The sequence below is a fragment of the Argopecten irradians genome, chromosome 3 (assembly GCF_041381155.1).
Source record: "Argopecten irradians isolate NY chromosome 3, Ai_NY, whole genome shotgun sequence".
Lineage (NCBI taxonomy): Eukaryota > Metazoa > Mollusca > Bivalvia > Pectinida > Pectinidae > Argopecten > Argopecten irradians.
This window is the reverse complement of record NC_091136.1, coordinates 60030797-60048310: the sequence shown is the minus strand read 5'-3', so window position 1 is coordinate 60048310 and position 17514 is coordinate 60030797. Positions and strand designations below refer to the sequence as shown.

The 17514-nt window shown below is 34.2% G+C and overlaps 1 protein-coding gene across 1 annotated transcript in view; it reads right to left on the bottom strand.

Moving 5' to 3' along the window:
- Positions 1-252: 252 nt before the first annotated feature.
- The window catches only part of LOC138319254 (polypeptide N-acetylgalactosaminyltransferase-like), a 42778-nt gene continuing 25516 nt past the window's right edge, over positions 253-17514 (bottom strand). The window contains exons 7-14 of the mRNA XM_069262278.1: positions 16723-16810; positions 15074-15177; positions 14170-14296; positions 11750-11842; positions 7738-7821; positions 7015-7141; positions 6470-6589; positions 253-5250 (exon numbers count right to left, since the gene is read on the bottom strand). Of these exons, the coding sequence (XP_069118379.1) occupies positions 5089-5250; positions 6470-6589; positions 7015-7141; positions 7738-7821; positions 11750-11842; positions 14170-14296; positions 15074-15177; positions 16723-16810 (905 nt within the window). The 3' untranslated portion in view covers positions 253-5088. The remainder of the gene's footprint in view (positions 5251-6469; positions 6590-7014; positions 7142-7737; positions 7822-11749; positions 11843-14169; positions 14297-15073; positions 15178-16722; positions 16811-17514) is intronic.

Sequence of the window (17514 nt, the reverse complement as noted above, 5' to 3'; positions counted from 1 at the left end):
TTTGGTTACAATCCATGCAGAACTCTATGACTAGTAGCGATTTAAAGGAAATGTTGACAGACAGAGACGGATGACGGACGACGGATGCCGCGCCATGACGTAAGCTCACCGGCCCTTCAGGCAAGGTGAGCTAAAAATAGTGACTTAATTGCTTGAATGTGCATGCTTTGTGTGTTTAATCAGTGAAGAGGTTTATAATTCTTGTACTGACACACACTATTGTAATGAAGTTAAAAAACAAAAATAAGATAATTTACAACTGAGCGTAGTTTTTAATAAGTCAAAAAATTCATGAAGACTACCACCAAATTTAACTTTCACATATACAAGTATAAAGTTGTTGATTTTAATTCACAGACAAGAGATTTAAATTCTAATAAAATAACAGCCAGCATAAAACATACAAAACGCATCCATACACCCAAACAACGCTTGCACATCTACTAACACAGTTCATATGTCTGATGTCAATTTAAAACTAAAAGGAAAAGTGAAACAATATTATCAATTTACAACGACCAGTTACATATTTCTGTCATAAAAATACAATGCAACTTATTACTTCCATCACTGATGATTTTGAACTATTTTATCCTTTTCTTCTATGTAATATTACTTGCAGAATATCTTAAGTTAAGACAGCATATTATGCCAACAAACTTGCCAGGGCATATTGTTTTTGCCCACTATGGTTATTGGTTAATTGTAAAAATATAAAAATCAGATAGTTTTAGACTCTTTGGTGAAATGAAAAGTTTATAAAAAAGAATAGGAACAGATAAATACATGTGTCCCTAAGTAAAAAAAAACTAAAATTCATGCTTTCAAACAATAAAGATGTTAAAAAACAGTAAGTAAAGCCATCCTAGAAATACTATTCAAAATATACAGTATTTAGATAAAGTATATACGATGGGAGTAGGGTGAAATACAACAGGTGTAACAATCACCACAATCACATGACAATCACATGACTGAATGAGATACAACAGGTGTAACAATCACCACAATTACATGACTGAATGAGATACAACAGGTGTAACAATCACCACAATCACATGACAATCACATGACTGAATGAGATACAACAGGTGTAACAATCACCACAATCACATGACTGAATGAGATACAACAGGTGTAACAATCACCACAATCACATGACTATCACATGACTGAATGAGATACAACAGGTGTAACAATCACCACAATCACATGACTGAATGAGATACAACAGGTGTAACAATCACCACAATCACATGACTATCACATGACTGAATGAGATACAACAGGTGTAACAATCACCACAATCACATGACTGAATGAGATACAACAGATGTAACAATCACCACAATCACATGACAATCACATGACTGAATGAGATACAACAGGTGTAACAATCACCACAATCACATGACTGAATGAGATACAACAGGTGTAACAATCACCACAATTACATGACTGAATGATATACAACAGGTGTAACAATCACCACAATTACATGACTGAATGAGATACAACAGGTGTAACAATCACCACAATCACATGACTATCACTATGGTAACTTTGATTAAATCATACCTATCATCTATAATTGGTAACTTTGATTAAATAATACCTATCATCTATAATTGGTAACTTTGATTAAATCATACCTATCATCTGTAATTGGTAACTTTGATTAAATCATACCTATCATCTATAATTGATATGTCAAACCGTAAAATTTAAAAGGTGTGTAAGGCTGATATTACTGTGTGCTAACTCACGACAATACATTGTTTAAATATGGGACACAACAACTAGTTAGTAACGATGATAACACAAATACAGACAGTAATACTGTTGAGGAATTGATACTACATACAGAAAATAAATCTTCATTAAGCCTTCTTTCAATTTTTAACAACCTACAGATTCATCAATGTGTTCTAAACTCTTGAGACTTTAAATTTCATCATTGAAAATCTTATAAAGGAAAGTAAACTGAGCTCATTTTTACATCAGGTGTTTTGTCTAATGTTCTTGACTAAAGTAATTAGGCACCAGGTCAAGCCTATTAGAGCCTTACCCTTAGATTGCATCAGGTTCTCTACAGCACCTGTTATTTTCACTATCTCTAATTCATGTAATTAATAACAATAAAGGTATTCATCTTTCAGAATTTATAAATAAACCTTCATATTCAATCTGATAATTACTTGTGATATCTAGTTTTTCTCATGCTTTTAGAAATGCTGGTTTCAGTATAAGCTAGGCCCTGCTCTAAAACATAAATAAGTGGAACTAAGTTACCGGTATCTTACATACTACATACAAGTAAACTGAAATGTGTGCAGACCAGAAAGCAAGATAACCTATGCTGAAATGTGCTGATTATACCTAGTAAACCAGGAAAACTATGCTGAAATGTGCTGATTATACCTAGTAAACCAGGAAAACTATACTGAAATGTGCTCATTATACCTAGTAAACCAGGAAAACTACTGAAATGTGCTGATTATACCTAGGAAACCAGGAACACTATACTGAAATGTGCTGATTATACCTAGTAAACCAGAAATACTATACTGAAATGTGCTGATTATACCTAGTAAACCAGGAAAACTATACTGAAATGTGCTTATTATACCTAGTAAACCAGGAAAACTATACTGAAATGTGCTGATTATACCTAGTAAAGCAGGAAAACTATACTGAAATGTGCTTATTATACCTAGTAAACCAGAAATACTATACTGAAATGTGCTGATTATACCTAGTAAACCAGGAAAACTATACTGAAATGTGCTGATTATACCTAGTAAACCAGTAAAACTATACTGAAAAAAACTGATTACAAACAGACAACCTTAATTACTTACAATGATTGATCATTTCAGCAAATTGTATTGATAATGTGATACCCGGGTAAGTTAATCAATAGAATAACAGGCTGCCTAATGGTAGTATTCTCTTCTAACTTACAAATATTAATGTATATTTACTAAATCTAACTACTTTATCAATGTAATTAACTACTTTCAAGTATAAATAAAACTATCCTGAAAATAAATTATATTAATAAACATATAATAAACATCTAGGGGAGGTAATGCTAGGAATGCTATGGACACACAGTGTAAACTTGGGTGATATATAAAAGGCATAAAGTTAAACAAATGTTTACTGACACATTGTACCATTATCTTTATACCTAAAACTTATTTATAATTGTTACTCATATCTACTTATATAAAGTTATCATCTTAATAGAAATCTATTTTCAAGATGTCTTTTCTTAATCTTTATTTAAAAAAGGGGGGCAAAAAAGGTATGGTAAGGATTTCAAATCTCAAGGTAAAAACAGCCGTCAATCGAAATCATCATTGAAGAAGTGAAAACGGTTGATATTGGTATTATCATTTAATTTTGATATAAAACAATAAAGTTTCAGATTACTTGATATTCATATAGGTATTTGTCTAAAGAAGTTCATAACACATTGTTCTTTGGTTTTCTTCTGAATTATAATAAATAATTAGGTAGTGGAACAATGCATCATTGGCTTTAGTACTTGTCAGACAGTGATGCTACCTATCCAATTTCTGTACAAGACTTTGACATCAGAGATTCAGTTTTGGAAATCAGCATGTCATTTACTCCTAAAGAAAGAATCCAACAAAATATGCGATATGAACAAAAATGTTGATGCAGGATATGATTAAAAATTATTTTTTTAGTATACTGATTGTCAAGCTAATATGATTACATGCCTCTATTTGACAGGTACTGTACATGATTTCCTTTTCCAGCTTCACCAACATTTTAAATTGCGTAAGCATTACCCATCATAGTTGTAATGGGAACAATAGGCCTAACAATAGGCCTAAAACTCAAACATTAAGATATCTATTCAGTATCAGAATGATTACGATACATGATGGTGGAATATTAGGAATCAGGATTCATGAATATAAAATTGGTCCTAGAATTGAGTTATTCAGTTAAAAATATAATGACTATGATTGTAATGACAATGAGACCACACTAATTAAATAATGCCCATTCCTCCACATAAAGTACATAGTCTTGTAGCCATTATTGCACTACAAGTCTGATGGCAGTTTTATCATATCCCCACCTGAGAAGTGTTTACACATGTACCCTTTCACCGAGTCATCAGTCAAGCCTTGCATTTAGAACTTGCTTAACCTAGGAAGAAATGCCAAAAGTATAGCTTCCATTACAGGAACATATCTTAACAGTTCCAACAAAGTAAATAGCAGCAGAGTTTGTGTCCTACACTATATAAGCATTATCTATGTATGACTTGTAAGCTTTTCCCTTTGACAGACTCTCTATAGGTAAAATCCATGAACACTTTGGCTCTACCTTAATAACCATAACAACTATATACCAGGTGCAACACCAGGTAAAATAAGCGCTAGGAACTTGTATCACTAAAAAACACATGGACAAGAAAAAAAAACCCACATGCACAGCAGGAATTAGACTCCAGCTCTACAATCACATGGAACAACTATCTGGTAAATCTCAGTTCTCCTTTTTTTGGCCACTGTCAAAATACATATAGTGATCTTTACATTAAAATGTAATAGGTTTTCTCAATGTTTACCAGTGTGATTATTCTGTATTTGAGGTGTAAGGAAGACAGCGTGGTAAAATGCTATGTTAATGGTGGAATACTGTAGATTTAACTAAATTCAGGGGGAGATAACTTGTTATCTTTCTTCCTATGGCAAAAGTAATCAAACAGAATTTGTCACGCTATAAGTGGGAAGACAATAAATTTTTGTTAACTCAGAGTTAAGACTATTTTTACATAAAAATCATCGGGAGAATTACCATTTTATAAAAGAATAGACAACTGGCAACTAACCTTCATGTAAGGGGAGACAACTAGCAATTAGTGAGAAGTAAGAGTGAAACTTGATATTTACCAGACAGGCTACATAAAACACAGGACCCTGAGATGTAGTAAAGCTGTAACACACAATTATGGTAAAACCTGGAAAATGTATACAACTTGGATTTCATTTGACTTTCAATTTGGCCCTTATCACATAAAGCTTTTGGTGATGCTGGTCCTCAGTTCCTCGAGACCTGGAAGCTCCATCGCTGTGAGGAAGATTCTGTATCACACTTGTTGGCTGTGAGTCCTTTACTCTTTGTCTGTACCTCTCGACTGTCCAGACATAGATCTAGGTGTTTACTCTTCAACATGGAATCCTCATTGAACCGTGTCCATACCTAAATCATATAAACAGTGTACTATCACTGAACTCGTTGAACCCTGTCCAAACCTAAATCATATTAACAGTGTACTATCACTGAACTCATTGAACCGTGTCCAAACCTAAATCATATAAACAGTGTACTATCACTAAACTCATTAAACCGTGTCCAAACCTAAATCATATAAATAGTGAACTATCACTGAACTCATTGAACCGTGTCCAAACCTAAATCATATAAACAGTGGACTATCACTGAACTCATTGAACCGTGTCCAAACCTAAATCATATAAACAGTGTACTGTCACTGAACTGTATCCATACCTAGTACCTGTTTCCCTGACACTTGTAAAGTTTGATAATGTTGACTTACCGGTAAATTTTTGTTTTCCTGACACTGGTAAAGTTTGATAAGGTTGACTTACCTGTAAATTGTTGTTTTCCTGACACTGGTAAAGTTTGATAGTGTTGACTTACCTGTAAATTTTGATAGTGTTGACTTACCTGTAGATTGTTGTTTTCCTGACACTGGTAAAGTTTGATAGTGTTGACTTACCTGTAAATTTTGATAGTGTTGACTTACCTGTAGATTGTTGTTTTCCTGACACTGGTAAAGTTTGATAGTGTTGACTTACCTGTAGATTGTTGTTTTCCTGACACTGGTAAAGTTTGATAGTGTTGACTTACCTGTAGATTGTTTCTTTCCTGACACTTGTAAAGTTTGATAGTGTTGACTTACCTGTAGATTGTTTCTTTCCTGACACTGGTAAAGTTTGATAGTGTTGACTTACCTGTAGATTGTTGTTTTCCTGATAATGGTAAAGTTTGTTAGTGTTGACTTACCTGTAGATTGTTGTTTTCCTGACACTGGTAAAGTTTGATAGTGTTGACTGACCTATAGATTGTTGTTTTCCTGATAATGGTAAAGTTTGTTAGTGTTGACTTACCTGTAGATTGTTGTTTTCCTGACACTGGTAAAGTTTGATAGTGTTGACTTACCTGTAAATTTTGATAGTGTTGACTTACCTGTAGATTGTTTCTTTCCTGACACTGGTAAAGTTTGATAGTGTTGACTTACCTGTAGATTGTTTCTTTCCTGACACTTGTAAAGTTTGATAGTGTTGACTTACCTGTAAATTGTTGTTTTCCTGACACTGGTAAAGTTTGATAGTGTTGACTGACCTATAGATTGTTGTTTTCCTGATAATGGTAAAGTTTGTTAGTGTTGACTTACCTGTAGATTGTTGTTTTCCTGACACTGGTAAAGTTTGATAGTGTTTCCTTCTGAAGTTGATGTCAGTGTCAAACAGAGGTCAAGATGTCGGATCATACCATCTTTGCCCAAGGAAAACTCCTGTTATCATTTCAAATACACTTTTGTTTTAGTAGAATGTAAACACCAAGCATATTATACAGGACAAGACGGCTCTGGCAAATTATATAATCAATATTACACGATTGCACTGATATAAACAAGAATAGCAATAGTTACTGGTAACTACTATAGTACACTCTGCACTGGTGAGAATCCAATAATCTGTAGGTTAATACATCAATACACATCAAGGTTACTAAAACATGTTACAAAGGTCTGTATGTGGTAGATGTCTTCCTATCCAATATAAACCTCAGCCTAAAATGCTTCAATGACATCTTCTTAACCAAAAGTTAATTTGGATGTGAATAATTCTCATTATAACTTGAGGACATCAAGGTCTTACATCAGATTACTTTGTTATTTGTGTATTTACACTTAGAATGTTACAATGCTAAATATACCTGGTTTCCTCCAGCAAAATGACAAGGGAAGACTCCCAGTGTTCCATCAGCAAAATTACCCATAGTATCAACACACATAGTGTCCTGCTGTATACAGCCAAACGCCACATCCTGGGTGTTAGGTACCCTGTCACACAGTTACATCATTTAATCTTTATATGCAAATAAGATACTTTTTATCCTTTTCTATTTTGAGTATGTACAACTCATAGCTACAAAATGTCAATATGCATACGGAAATGTATGTGGAACAATTATCTCCCCTTCTTGCTAAAAGTCCTCACTAGACTATATCTATTATTTCTATTATTTTGCAGTCGTTAACTACCTAAGTATCCCTAGGTTAGTCCTTGCCAGTTCAGTGAGGCAAGAATACTGAAGGCGCAGCAACTAGTGGTCCATACACCAGTCGGAAGTTATTGTTTGCATGATTAAAAGAAACTACATGCTCTGCCTTTGTAAAAAATCAAGAGGGATTGAACCAGATTAGACAGACACCAACCAACCCCCACCACAAAATCTTCACGGGGGCATAGAAATAAGATTAAGCCACAGCTCAAACATAACAAATACGCTCACTGCTTAGATTATGACATAAATGTGAGGTGAAACATGATAGGTAAGGTAATGTACTCAAGTTCACCAATCCACTAATCATAATACTTGTAACAAATGTCAAAGTCCAGAATATTAATGTCACTCTACAGGGAGTGCAGCACTTACTTGAGTTCAGGGTACACATTCTCCAGAAACCATTTGAATGAATGACACTGTAACTTTTCTCTTAGTCTCAACCTCTCAGTAATACTGAAAACAATAAATCACAATTAAAGATATTTTTCTAAAATCTATTGAAAATTTATAAAGAATTAACGTCACCGTACCCCATTTGGTACAAATTTTACATATTTTTTGCGATATTTTCAATACGCATTCCTTGTGATTCAATGTTTATCAGTTTCTGACAAGGACTGCCTTTGGGGTGTACGTCCACAATAAAAAAATTATCGTCGTAACTGCAAGCTAAAAATAGACCGGTTTAATTCCTCACTACGTCACTTCCAGTTTTGATACAGCGAGCGGACCCCTTTTGGTACACGGAACGTTTTGCTTTGAGATTCTCGATTGATTTGCTGAAATTTAAATTTATGCACTTTGATCGAAAGGTATGGTATTCATTCATCATTCTGTGTGACTGTCTTTGATATTTACCGACGATTATTTAAAAAGTCCCGCCATTCAAAACACTACCTAATCTGGCGAGTCATTTCCCGTATTTTTCAGTGAAATATTGAAAGACGGTTTGGTGTTACAATTAAAATATGGGGAATATCCACTACACTTCTTCATATAAACTGATTTAAAATAGAACATACCTCTTTTAGAGTATTCTGCAATCTATATTCCCGTAAATACCAATTTTCCAAACTTTTTGAAATATGTTATCAAAACGAAACAAGCACCTGCTCATTTGCATATAAAATTTGATATAACATGCCTAAACAGTCCATTTTATAACTAGGTCTATGATATATATCCATTCTCCAAATGAAGCATTAGACATAACGCAAATAGAACATAATTATAAGATATGTTATCTTGTTTTATAAGATAATTTTATTAATTGTACCATGTAGTGTTTATTACATATTGTGAAAAAGGGCTTGTTTAAAACTGTCTGTATGTAAAATGTATATACATGTAACCTTATAATGTGCATGTATTTAATTTGATAAGACTTCATTTAGCCCTCAATACACAGCTAATGCATAATAGTACATACTTGTTGAAAATCTTGTTATGCAACTGTATTTTGAGGTTGAGGTCTTGTTTATAAATGTTATTTATATGAAAAAATTAACAAAATCATAGTTAGATACATGTAGGTATATTGGGTAATTAAAAATGTTTTTATGTATTATGTATGTATAATATTTAAAAATAATTTTATAAATTACATTACAAAATGAATTTATATACTCTTCTGTTTTATTTTTTTACAACTCAATTTTGTTATAATCTTCCAATTTTTATTTTAAAAGGTTTGCATTACAAAACATGACATATTTAAATTTTCCTATATCAATTTAATAAGAGGATTCAAATACATGTGATTCATGTATAATTATTTTAAAGCATACATAGATATTTTTATGGTAAAACAAATACCATTTTATTCAATTACTGGGTATACATGTATAAATCACCAATGACTAGATATCCTTCCTTCTGTGAACTTATTACATGTAATTATTTAGCTACATGTAAATCATTTTTACCTGGGAGTTTATCTGTAAAATGGTAAAATTGGGAATGATATATCCTGTCCATTTTTACTGGAAGACCACAAATAAAAGGTTAAGAAAAGTCCTCATAATGGTCATGTGACTCATGGTTGTATTTTTACCTGTACATAGTGCATTTTGTTCCCTATAGAACAATGATACCCTATAATCCAGCCATGATAGGATATTGTTAAGATCAATATCTCTGTACCTGGTATAATTTTTCATGTCTAATTTTCAATTTTGTTTATGTTGCAGGCATCGAAAACCCCAGAATATAGGAGGAATTTCTTGAGGCTACACATAACTTTTCTATATGTCAAAACCAGACAGTATTAAATGCATGGAAACCATAATATTTCTTTCTTTTATTTCCTGAGTTCATCATCTGTTACAAAATTCTTCATTTGAAAATTGCATATTCACAATTTAGTACAATAATTTTGGAACATATTGTCATATACAATGAATGTCTCAGAAAATTGGTTTTATTGTAAAATTAAGTATATAACTGAATTGCCCTTATACTTGTTAATTTTCAGTAAATACATTTCAGCACCCATAAATATATCAATTTGTTCTTTCTTTAAAATCATAATACTGGGAATCACAAGATAGAGTATGCATGGTAATAGTATAGGTACAGTCAATATATACCTGGTACATGTACATGTACAGTTATACTTTTAGGTACTAGGTAATACATGCAGGTACACTGTATAATTGCATATTAAGTTGATTAGTGGATAAAAAATGGATGCAATAGGGCCTAAGGAGGTAGTACAGGTTCATTTAATCACAACAATACTGAACCCACAATTTTAAAGATTCTTACAATTTCTTCTTACAGATGAAAATAAATGTATGCACATTTGTTCAATTCAGGATCACTTGAAATATGAATTATCTATACATGTGTGTGTATACATGGCCTCACATTGACAAATTGATATTAGTTTTGATGCTATGCACTGACCATATTTTGGTTGGTATATCAATATTGATTCCTAAACACAGTTTTCAGAATTGCAGAATTTGTCATACCTGTTTAAGAATTATATATAAATATATATATTATATTTCATAACATTGTAACTTTAAATCAAGAATACAACAACCCTTTTAATGTAAATAGAAAAGATGGAGAGAGAGAATAAATGAAATATTTGTGAGCAATGTCTTCTATATAATGAAAGATCTAGGATGTACATGTAAGTTTCCATGGTGATTCTCAACACTGATCCAGTTTATTGCTGTTTTTGTGTAATGAACTCTATTAACTATGAAATAGTATTTGCCTGCAAATCTTGATTAAGTCATTTTATAATTTTGAGGAACCATTTAAAAAAATCCACTGAGCTAGGCCTACTGCTTACATGTATTTGTATGCCGTTGTCTTTAGGAAATGTCACTGGTCTGTTGTTTGATTATCTCATTTGATTTAAGACAAAAGTACATTCATATGGTGTATATGTAGGTTATCTTACAATCTTAGTGATTAATAAACAAAAATGTAATAATTGACACCAACACATAATATACACCTTTGCTACAAATCCGGATCATTAAACCCCCAAACCGAGCACATGGCATGGTAGATCGTTTTAGTCAGCAACGTTTAGGCATGCGCATTGGTAGTAAAAACAAAAATGGCGAAGCGGGATGTTTGAATTGCGGTGTTATACTCAGAAAAGTGGCGTATCTGCGCTAATAAAAGAGGTATCGTTATGAAATGATATCCGAAGAATTTTAGTGATAAAGAGATTCATTTAATGCCTTTACTTTAGATGAAAACGGATAACAATGTAGCATAAAATAGCCATCGAATGGCACTGCGTCACTCACTGCTAACATTTACGGCCCTTTCGCCCATTTCGATGTAGGCGTATACGAATATTATCTAGAGTATCGAAGTCAAATTTGAGCTTAAATTGTCATTTTATACTTGTATTTTCATATCACAATAGTATAAATAACAAAACACAGTAACAAGGATTTAAGAGGGGAAAATCCAAATTTTGTACCAAAAGGGGTCGTGTACCAAATGGGGTATGGTCACGTTACATAGTCTCTCTGTGCTTTTATGAAAAGTTGATCATGTCTTTAATATAAGTGGTGAATATCATCATCCAATGTAAATCCAAAATATTGACCTTGTTATCTCAAATGCATCCTACCATTGTAAAAATTCAAATTACGTATCTGAGAAGCCATAGTGATGTTTAATATATCATGTAATGATTAAATGAGACAATGATTTAAACAGGGTCTATGAGTTGTACTAGTTTGAGTTAGCAAGGTTTAACTGATCTAAAGAGGTAGCTTAATATGCTATAAGATTATAATTATACTAAAATATTGAACAATATCTAGATATTCCTACAATCCTATATTTCTGTACAGTAAGAAATGATGGTGCCTCGGCTGAATAAACGGGTACCGGTACTTACTCCCCAAAGGAGACCATCCTGGCAGAGGGAACAGCTGCATAGTAAAACTCTTTGTACTCATCCATCCACACTTCTGCTGCTCGCCGTGTGTTCCTGAAGTAAAAACAAATGTTTACAATCTCTTTACATACACAAACATGAGATTATTATATCTCATGTTTATAACAGTGTCTGTGATTAGTTGAATCACATCACATGGCCGTGAAATAAAACATCATATTTCCCTGGGGTACTTGCCCCCATGGTGACTGCCCCTCTATTGCTTGGAGTTATCTCCCCTTTCGATTGTACACTTGTAAACCGTAACATGGAAATATGTATTTAGGCAAGACCTCGGGTAGTATTACACTTTCAGGTAAATAAAGGTTCATATCACACTGTCATTGGGGCCATAAATGCATCTTATTAGAGGTTACAGAATATTAAACATAATTATATGCTGTTGGGTCATATCTATATAAGTCATGTTTCATATCAGTGATGTATAGATTTCGACTAATGTGATTGGTTTAGTGTCCAATTAACAGCCATGGTCGTTAATGGACCCAGAGAAAAACCACTGACCAGCAGTAGGTACCTCGCAACTGCTCCGCTTGGAAAACAAACTCTCAACCCAAAAGGTGGAAAGATTGTGGTTATATGTTAGGACATCTTAATCAAATGGCCATCGCAACTCCTGATGGCTGCAAGGATCAATTTGAACTATAGATTACATCATTTTTGATGTCATCAGAAGAAATAAAATCAAAACAAGAGGCCCAGAGGACCTGTATCGCTCACCTGGTTTTTTTGGGTTTTTTTTTGAGTAATTCTGTAATGTAGTAATTAATGATTCAAAATCACAAAGACAACTTGACCCCATGATCTGTTTAATTTAGAATGCCAATCATATAATGATGCTATATATACCATACGAATATGCTATCCAATACAAAGTTTCAGAGAGGAAGTAATTTATATTAAAATAGTAGCCTTATTAACCTTTTTGGCCCTGCGTCTAAGACCCCAGTGGGTCAGCCCTTTCATTTTTACAATTTTAAATCCCCACCCTATAAGGATGCTACCATTGCATTATGAGTGCTATTCCATGCTAAGTTGCAGAGAAGTTGTTTATATGGTAACAGCCAAATTGATCCCACCCCTCTGCCCACGGGGGGTTAGCCCCATCATTTGTACAATTTTGAATCCCCACCCTATAAGGATGCTACCATTGCATTATGGGTGCTATGCCATGCTAAGTTTCAGAGAAAAAGATATTTATATGGAAATAGCCCAATTGACCCCTTTTGACCTTGCCCCTTAGGCCCCTGGGGGGTCAGCCCCATCATTTGCACAGTTTTGAATCTCCACCCTATAAGGGTGCTACTATTGCAATATGAGTGCTATCCCATGCTTAGTTTCAGAGAAGTTGTTAATATGGAAGTAGCCAAATTGACCCCTTTTGACCCCACCCCTCCTGCCCCCGGGAATTCAGCCCCACCATTTGTACAATTTTGAATCCCCATCCTATAAAGATGCTACCATTTCATTATGAGTTTTCTGCCATGCTCAGTTGCATAGAAGAATCATTTATATAGAAATAGCCAAATCGACCCCTTTTGACCCCGCCCCTCAGGCCCCCAAGGGATCAGCCCCATCATTTCCACAATTTTGAATTCCCACCCTATAAGGAGGCTACCATTGCATTATGAGTGCTATCCCATGCAAAGTGTCAAAGAAAAAGTTGTTTATATGGAAATAGTAAAATTGGCCCCGTTTTGACCCGCCCCTCAGGCCCGAGGGGTCAGCCCCATCATTTGTACAATTTTGAATCCCTACCCTATAAGGATGCTACCATTGCATTATGTGTGCTACTCATGCTTAGTTTATGAGAAGAAGTCGTTTATATTGAAATAGACAAATTGATCCCTTTTGACCCCACCCCTCAGGCCCCCGCTGGGTCAGCCCTATCATTTGAACAATTTTGAATCTCCACCCTATAAAGATGCTACCATTGCATTATGAGTGCTATCCCATGCTTAGTTTCTGAGAAGAAGTCCTTTATATGGAAATAGCCAAATTGACCCCTTTTGGCCGTGCCCCACAGGTCCCTGGGGGGTCAGCCCCATCATTTGTACAATTTTCAGTTAGCAGCCCATAAGGATGCTACCAGTCAAATTTTGTTGAATTCCGACCAGTGGTTATGGAGAAGAAGTGGATTGTTGATAGACGGACGGACGATGGATGCAGGACGCCGAACACCAGATGCCACGGTATGGCATAAGCTCACCTTGGTCCTTCGGACCAGGTGAGCTAAAAAAAGATTTTATAGTTTGTATTGGATTGTTTCAAGACACATTACAACACAAATTACTGTTTCACAAAAATATGAAACAAGAAATAGGTAAAAATGTAAGAACGATATGTTATTTTACAGTTACCTGGCAAAGACATTGCCACTGCCTCCAGGGAAGGTGTATGGGTGTTGTTTCCTGAAAACATGTCCAACACGACTACAGGGTATGATCTCCAGTGATCCGTGACACTGCCAGACTCGGAACGATATCTCTATAAGGAAAAGTTCCACAATATCAATACACAACACACAGTCACAATGTCAATACACAACACACAGTCACAATGTCAATACACAACACACAGTCACAATGTCAATACACATCACACAGTCACAATGTCAATACACAACACACAGTTACAATGTCAATACACAACACACAGTCACAATGTCAATACACATCACACAGTTATAAGGTCAGTACACAACTCACTGTCACAATGTCAATACACAATACACAGATTCTCAATGTCAATACACAACACATAGTCACAATGTCAATACATAATACAGTGATTTTCTCTATTGGTTGTGGTTTTAATTTAATGTATGGAGTTTGATACAGTACACAATCATTTTCTATATTAGTTGTGATTTTAATTTTATGTATGGAGTTTGATACAGTACACAATCATTTTCTATATTAGTTGTGATTTTAATTTAATGTATGGAGTTTGATACAGTACACAATCATTTTCTATATTAGTTGTGATTTTAATTTAATGTATGGAGTTTGATACAGTACACAATCATTTTCTATATAAGTTGTGATTTTAATTTAATGTATGGAGTTTGATACAGTACACAATCATTTTCTATATAAGTTGTGATTTTAATTTAATGTATGGAGTTTGATACAGTACACAATCATTTTCTATATTAGTTGTGATTTTAATTTAATGTATGGAGTTTGATACAATAAACATACAATTACTAAGCTGTTTATTTTTTCTCTCAACATGTAGGAAATTTTAGTTTTGATACGATACCTAGATTTTCACCGCCCCAGACATCCATTTTCATGTCATATTTCCCAAGCTCATCAAACCAACTCTTTTCTATGGTGAACAAACCTCCAGCAATCATTGGGGTTCTGCAATTCAGAAAACAATACATTTTACCAATGAAAATAACTGGCTAAAATGGTTTTTATTTCTTATTTTGAAACAAATATTTTGAACTTGAACTTGGATGTTGCTCTTTATTGCATGGACAAACTAAATCAAACCCAGATTAAAGTAATTACTTGATAAAACATAAACTATACAAATCTGGTACATCTGTGTATCATGTTGTTTTGATACACCTACCATTCAGAAACCATCATATATCGTAAATAACACATCAAATCTTCAGCAAGTACCTGATTGGCTGTTAATATCTGTCAAAACCAACCTTATTGGCTGTATATTTCTGTAAACACCTACCATATTGGCTGTATATTTCTGTAAACACCTACCTTATTAGCTGTATTTCTGAAAACACTTACCTAATTGGCTGTATATTTCTGTAAACACCTACCGTATTGGCTGTATATTTCTGTAAACACCTACCGTATTGGCTGTATATTTCTGTAAACACCTACCTTATTGGCTGTATATTTCTGTAAACACCTACCTTAGTGGCTGTATATTTCTGTAAACACCTACCTTATTGGCTGTATTTCTGAAAGCACTTACCTAATTGGCTGTATATTTCTGTAAACACCTACCGTATTGGCTGTATATTTCTGTAAACACCTACCGTATTGGCTGTATATTTCTGTAAACACCTATCTTATTGGCTGTATATTTCTGTAAACACCTACCTTAGTGGCTGTATATTTCTGTAAACACCTACCATATTGGCTGTATATTTCTGTAAACACCTACCTTATTGGCTGTATTTCTGAAAACACCTACCTAATTGGCTGTATATTTCAGACACCTACCGTATTGGCTGTATATTTCTGTAAACACCTACCGTATTGGCTGTATATTTCTGTAAACACCTACCTTATTGGCTGTATATTTCTGTAAACACCTACCTTATTGGCTGTATATTTCTGTAAACACCTTGGCTGTATATTTCTGTAAACACCTACCGTATTGGCTGTATATTTCTGTAAACACCTACCTATTGGCTGTATTTCGTACACTACTTATTGGCTGTTGTACTCTTATGCTGTATTTCGAACACCTACCTTATTGGCTGTATATTTCTGTAAACACCTACCTTATTGGCTGTATATTTCTGTAAACCACAACGTAACACTACCGTATTGGCTGTATATTTCTGTAAACACCTACCTTATTGGCTGTATATTTCTGTAAACACCTACCTTATTGGCTGTATATTTCTGTAAACACCTACCTTATTGGCTGTATATTTCTGTAAACACCTACCTTATTGGCTGTATATTTCTGTAAACACCTACCGTATTGGCTGTATATTTCTGTAAACACCTACCTTATTGGCTGTATATTTCTGTAAACACCTACCTTATTGGCTGTATATTTCTGTAAACACCTACCGTATTGGCTGTATATTTTTGTAAACACCTACCTTATTGGCTATATTTCTGTAAACACCTACCTTATTGGCTGTATATTTCTGTAAACTCCTACCTAATTGGCTGTTTATTTCTGTAAACACCTACCTGATTGGCCCAATAGGATTGCTGTTTCTCTTGTTCCTTTCCTCATAGGTCATGTAGTCCCATTTAAAAACAAGGTTCCAGTCAAACCCTACAAAACATTGACTTACTTCAGCAACATACAACACACAGGATAATGGTATACGCCTTTGTGATAACATTTCATTGTAGACTTTAAGTGATTTTGACAAGTATAACATTGTTAAATATTCATTCTTAAGTGTCAAATAACCTGTGTAATTAATATTACAATACAATACATAAAGGCCACCAAGAACCCAAAAATGAACAACAAGTGATCCCAGAGGGATCTTGGCGCCCACCAAAGAATGATCTATGTCTGACAATGGAAAGAGGGATCTTTTCCCTGCTTTTCAAACTTTTTCAAACACATTACATATAAAATTTTAGACAGATCGCTATAGTACTTTCTAAGAAATAATGGTAACAAACTTCAACAATGAAATCTAAGATGGCGGCCGGTTGGCCATCTTGTTTACCGATCAGTCCCGAAAGGCATTATGCATCAGTCCTAAAAGTACGTACTATGCACAACTAGGGTACAAGGGGAACCTATGCATGGAATTTGAGAAAGATCCCTTCAGTACTTTCTGAGAAATAGCCATCTTGTTTACCGATCGGTCTCAAAATACAATATGTACAACTAGGATTCTAGGGGAACCTGTATATGAAAATTGAGAAAGATCCCTTCAGCACTTTTTGAGAAATAGCGGTAACAAACTTTAACTATCAAAATCCAAGATGGCCGCCTGTCAGCCATCTTGTTCACCGATC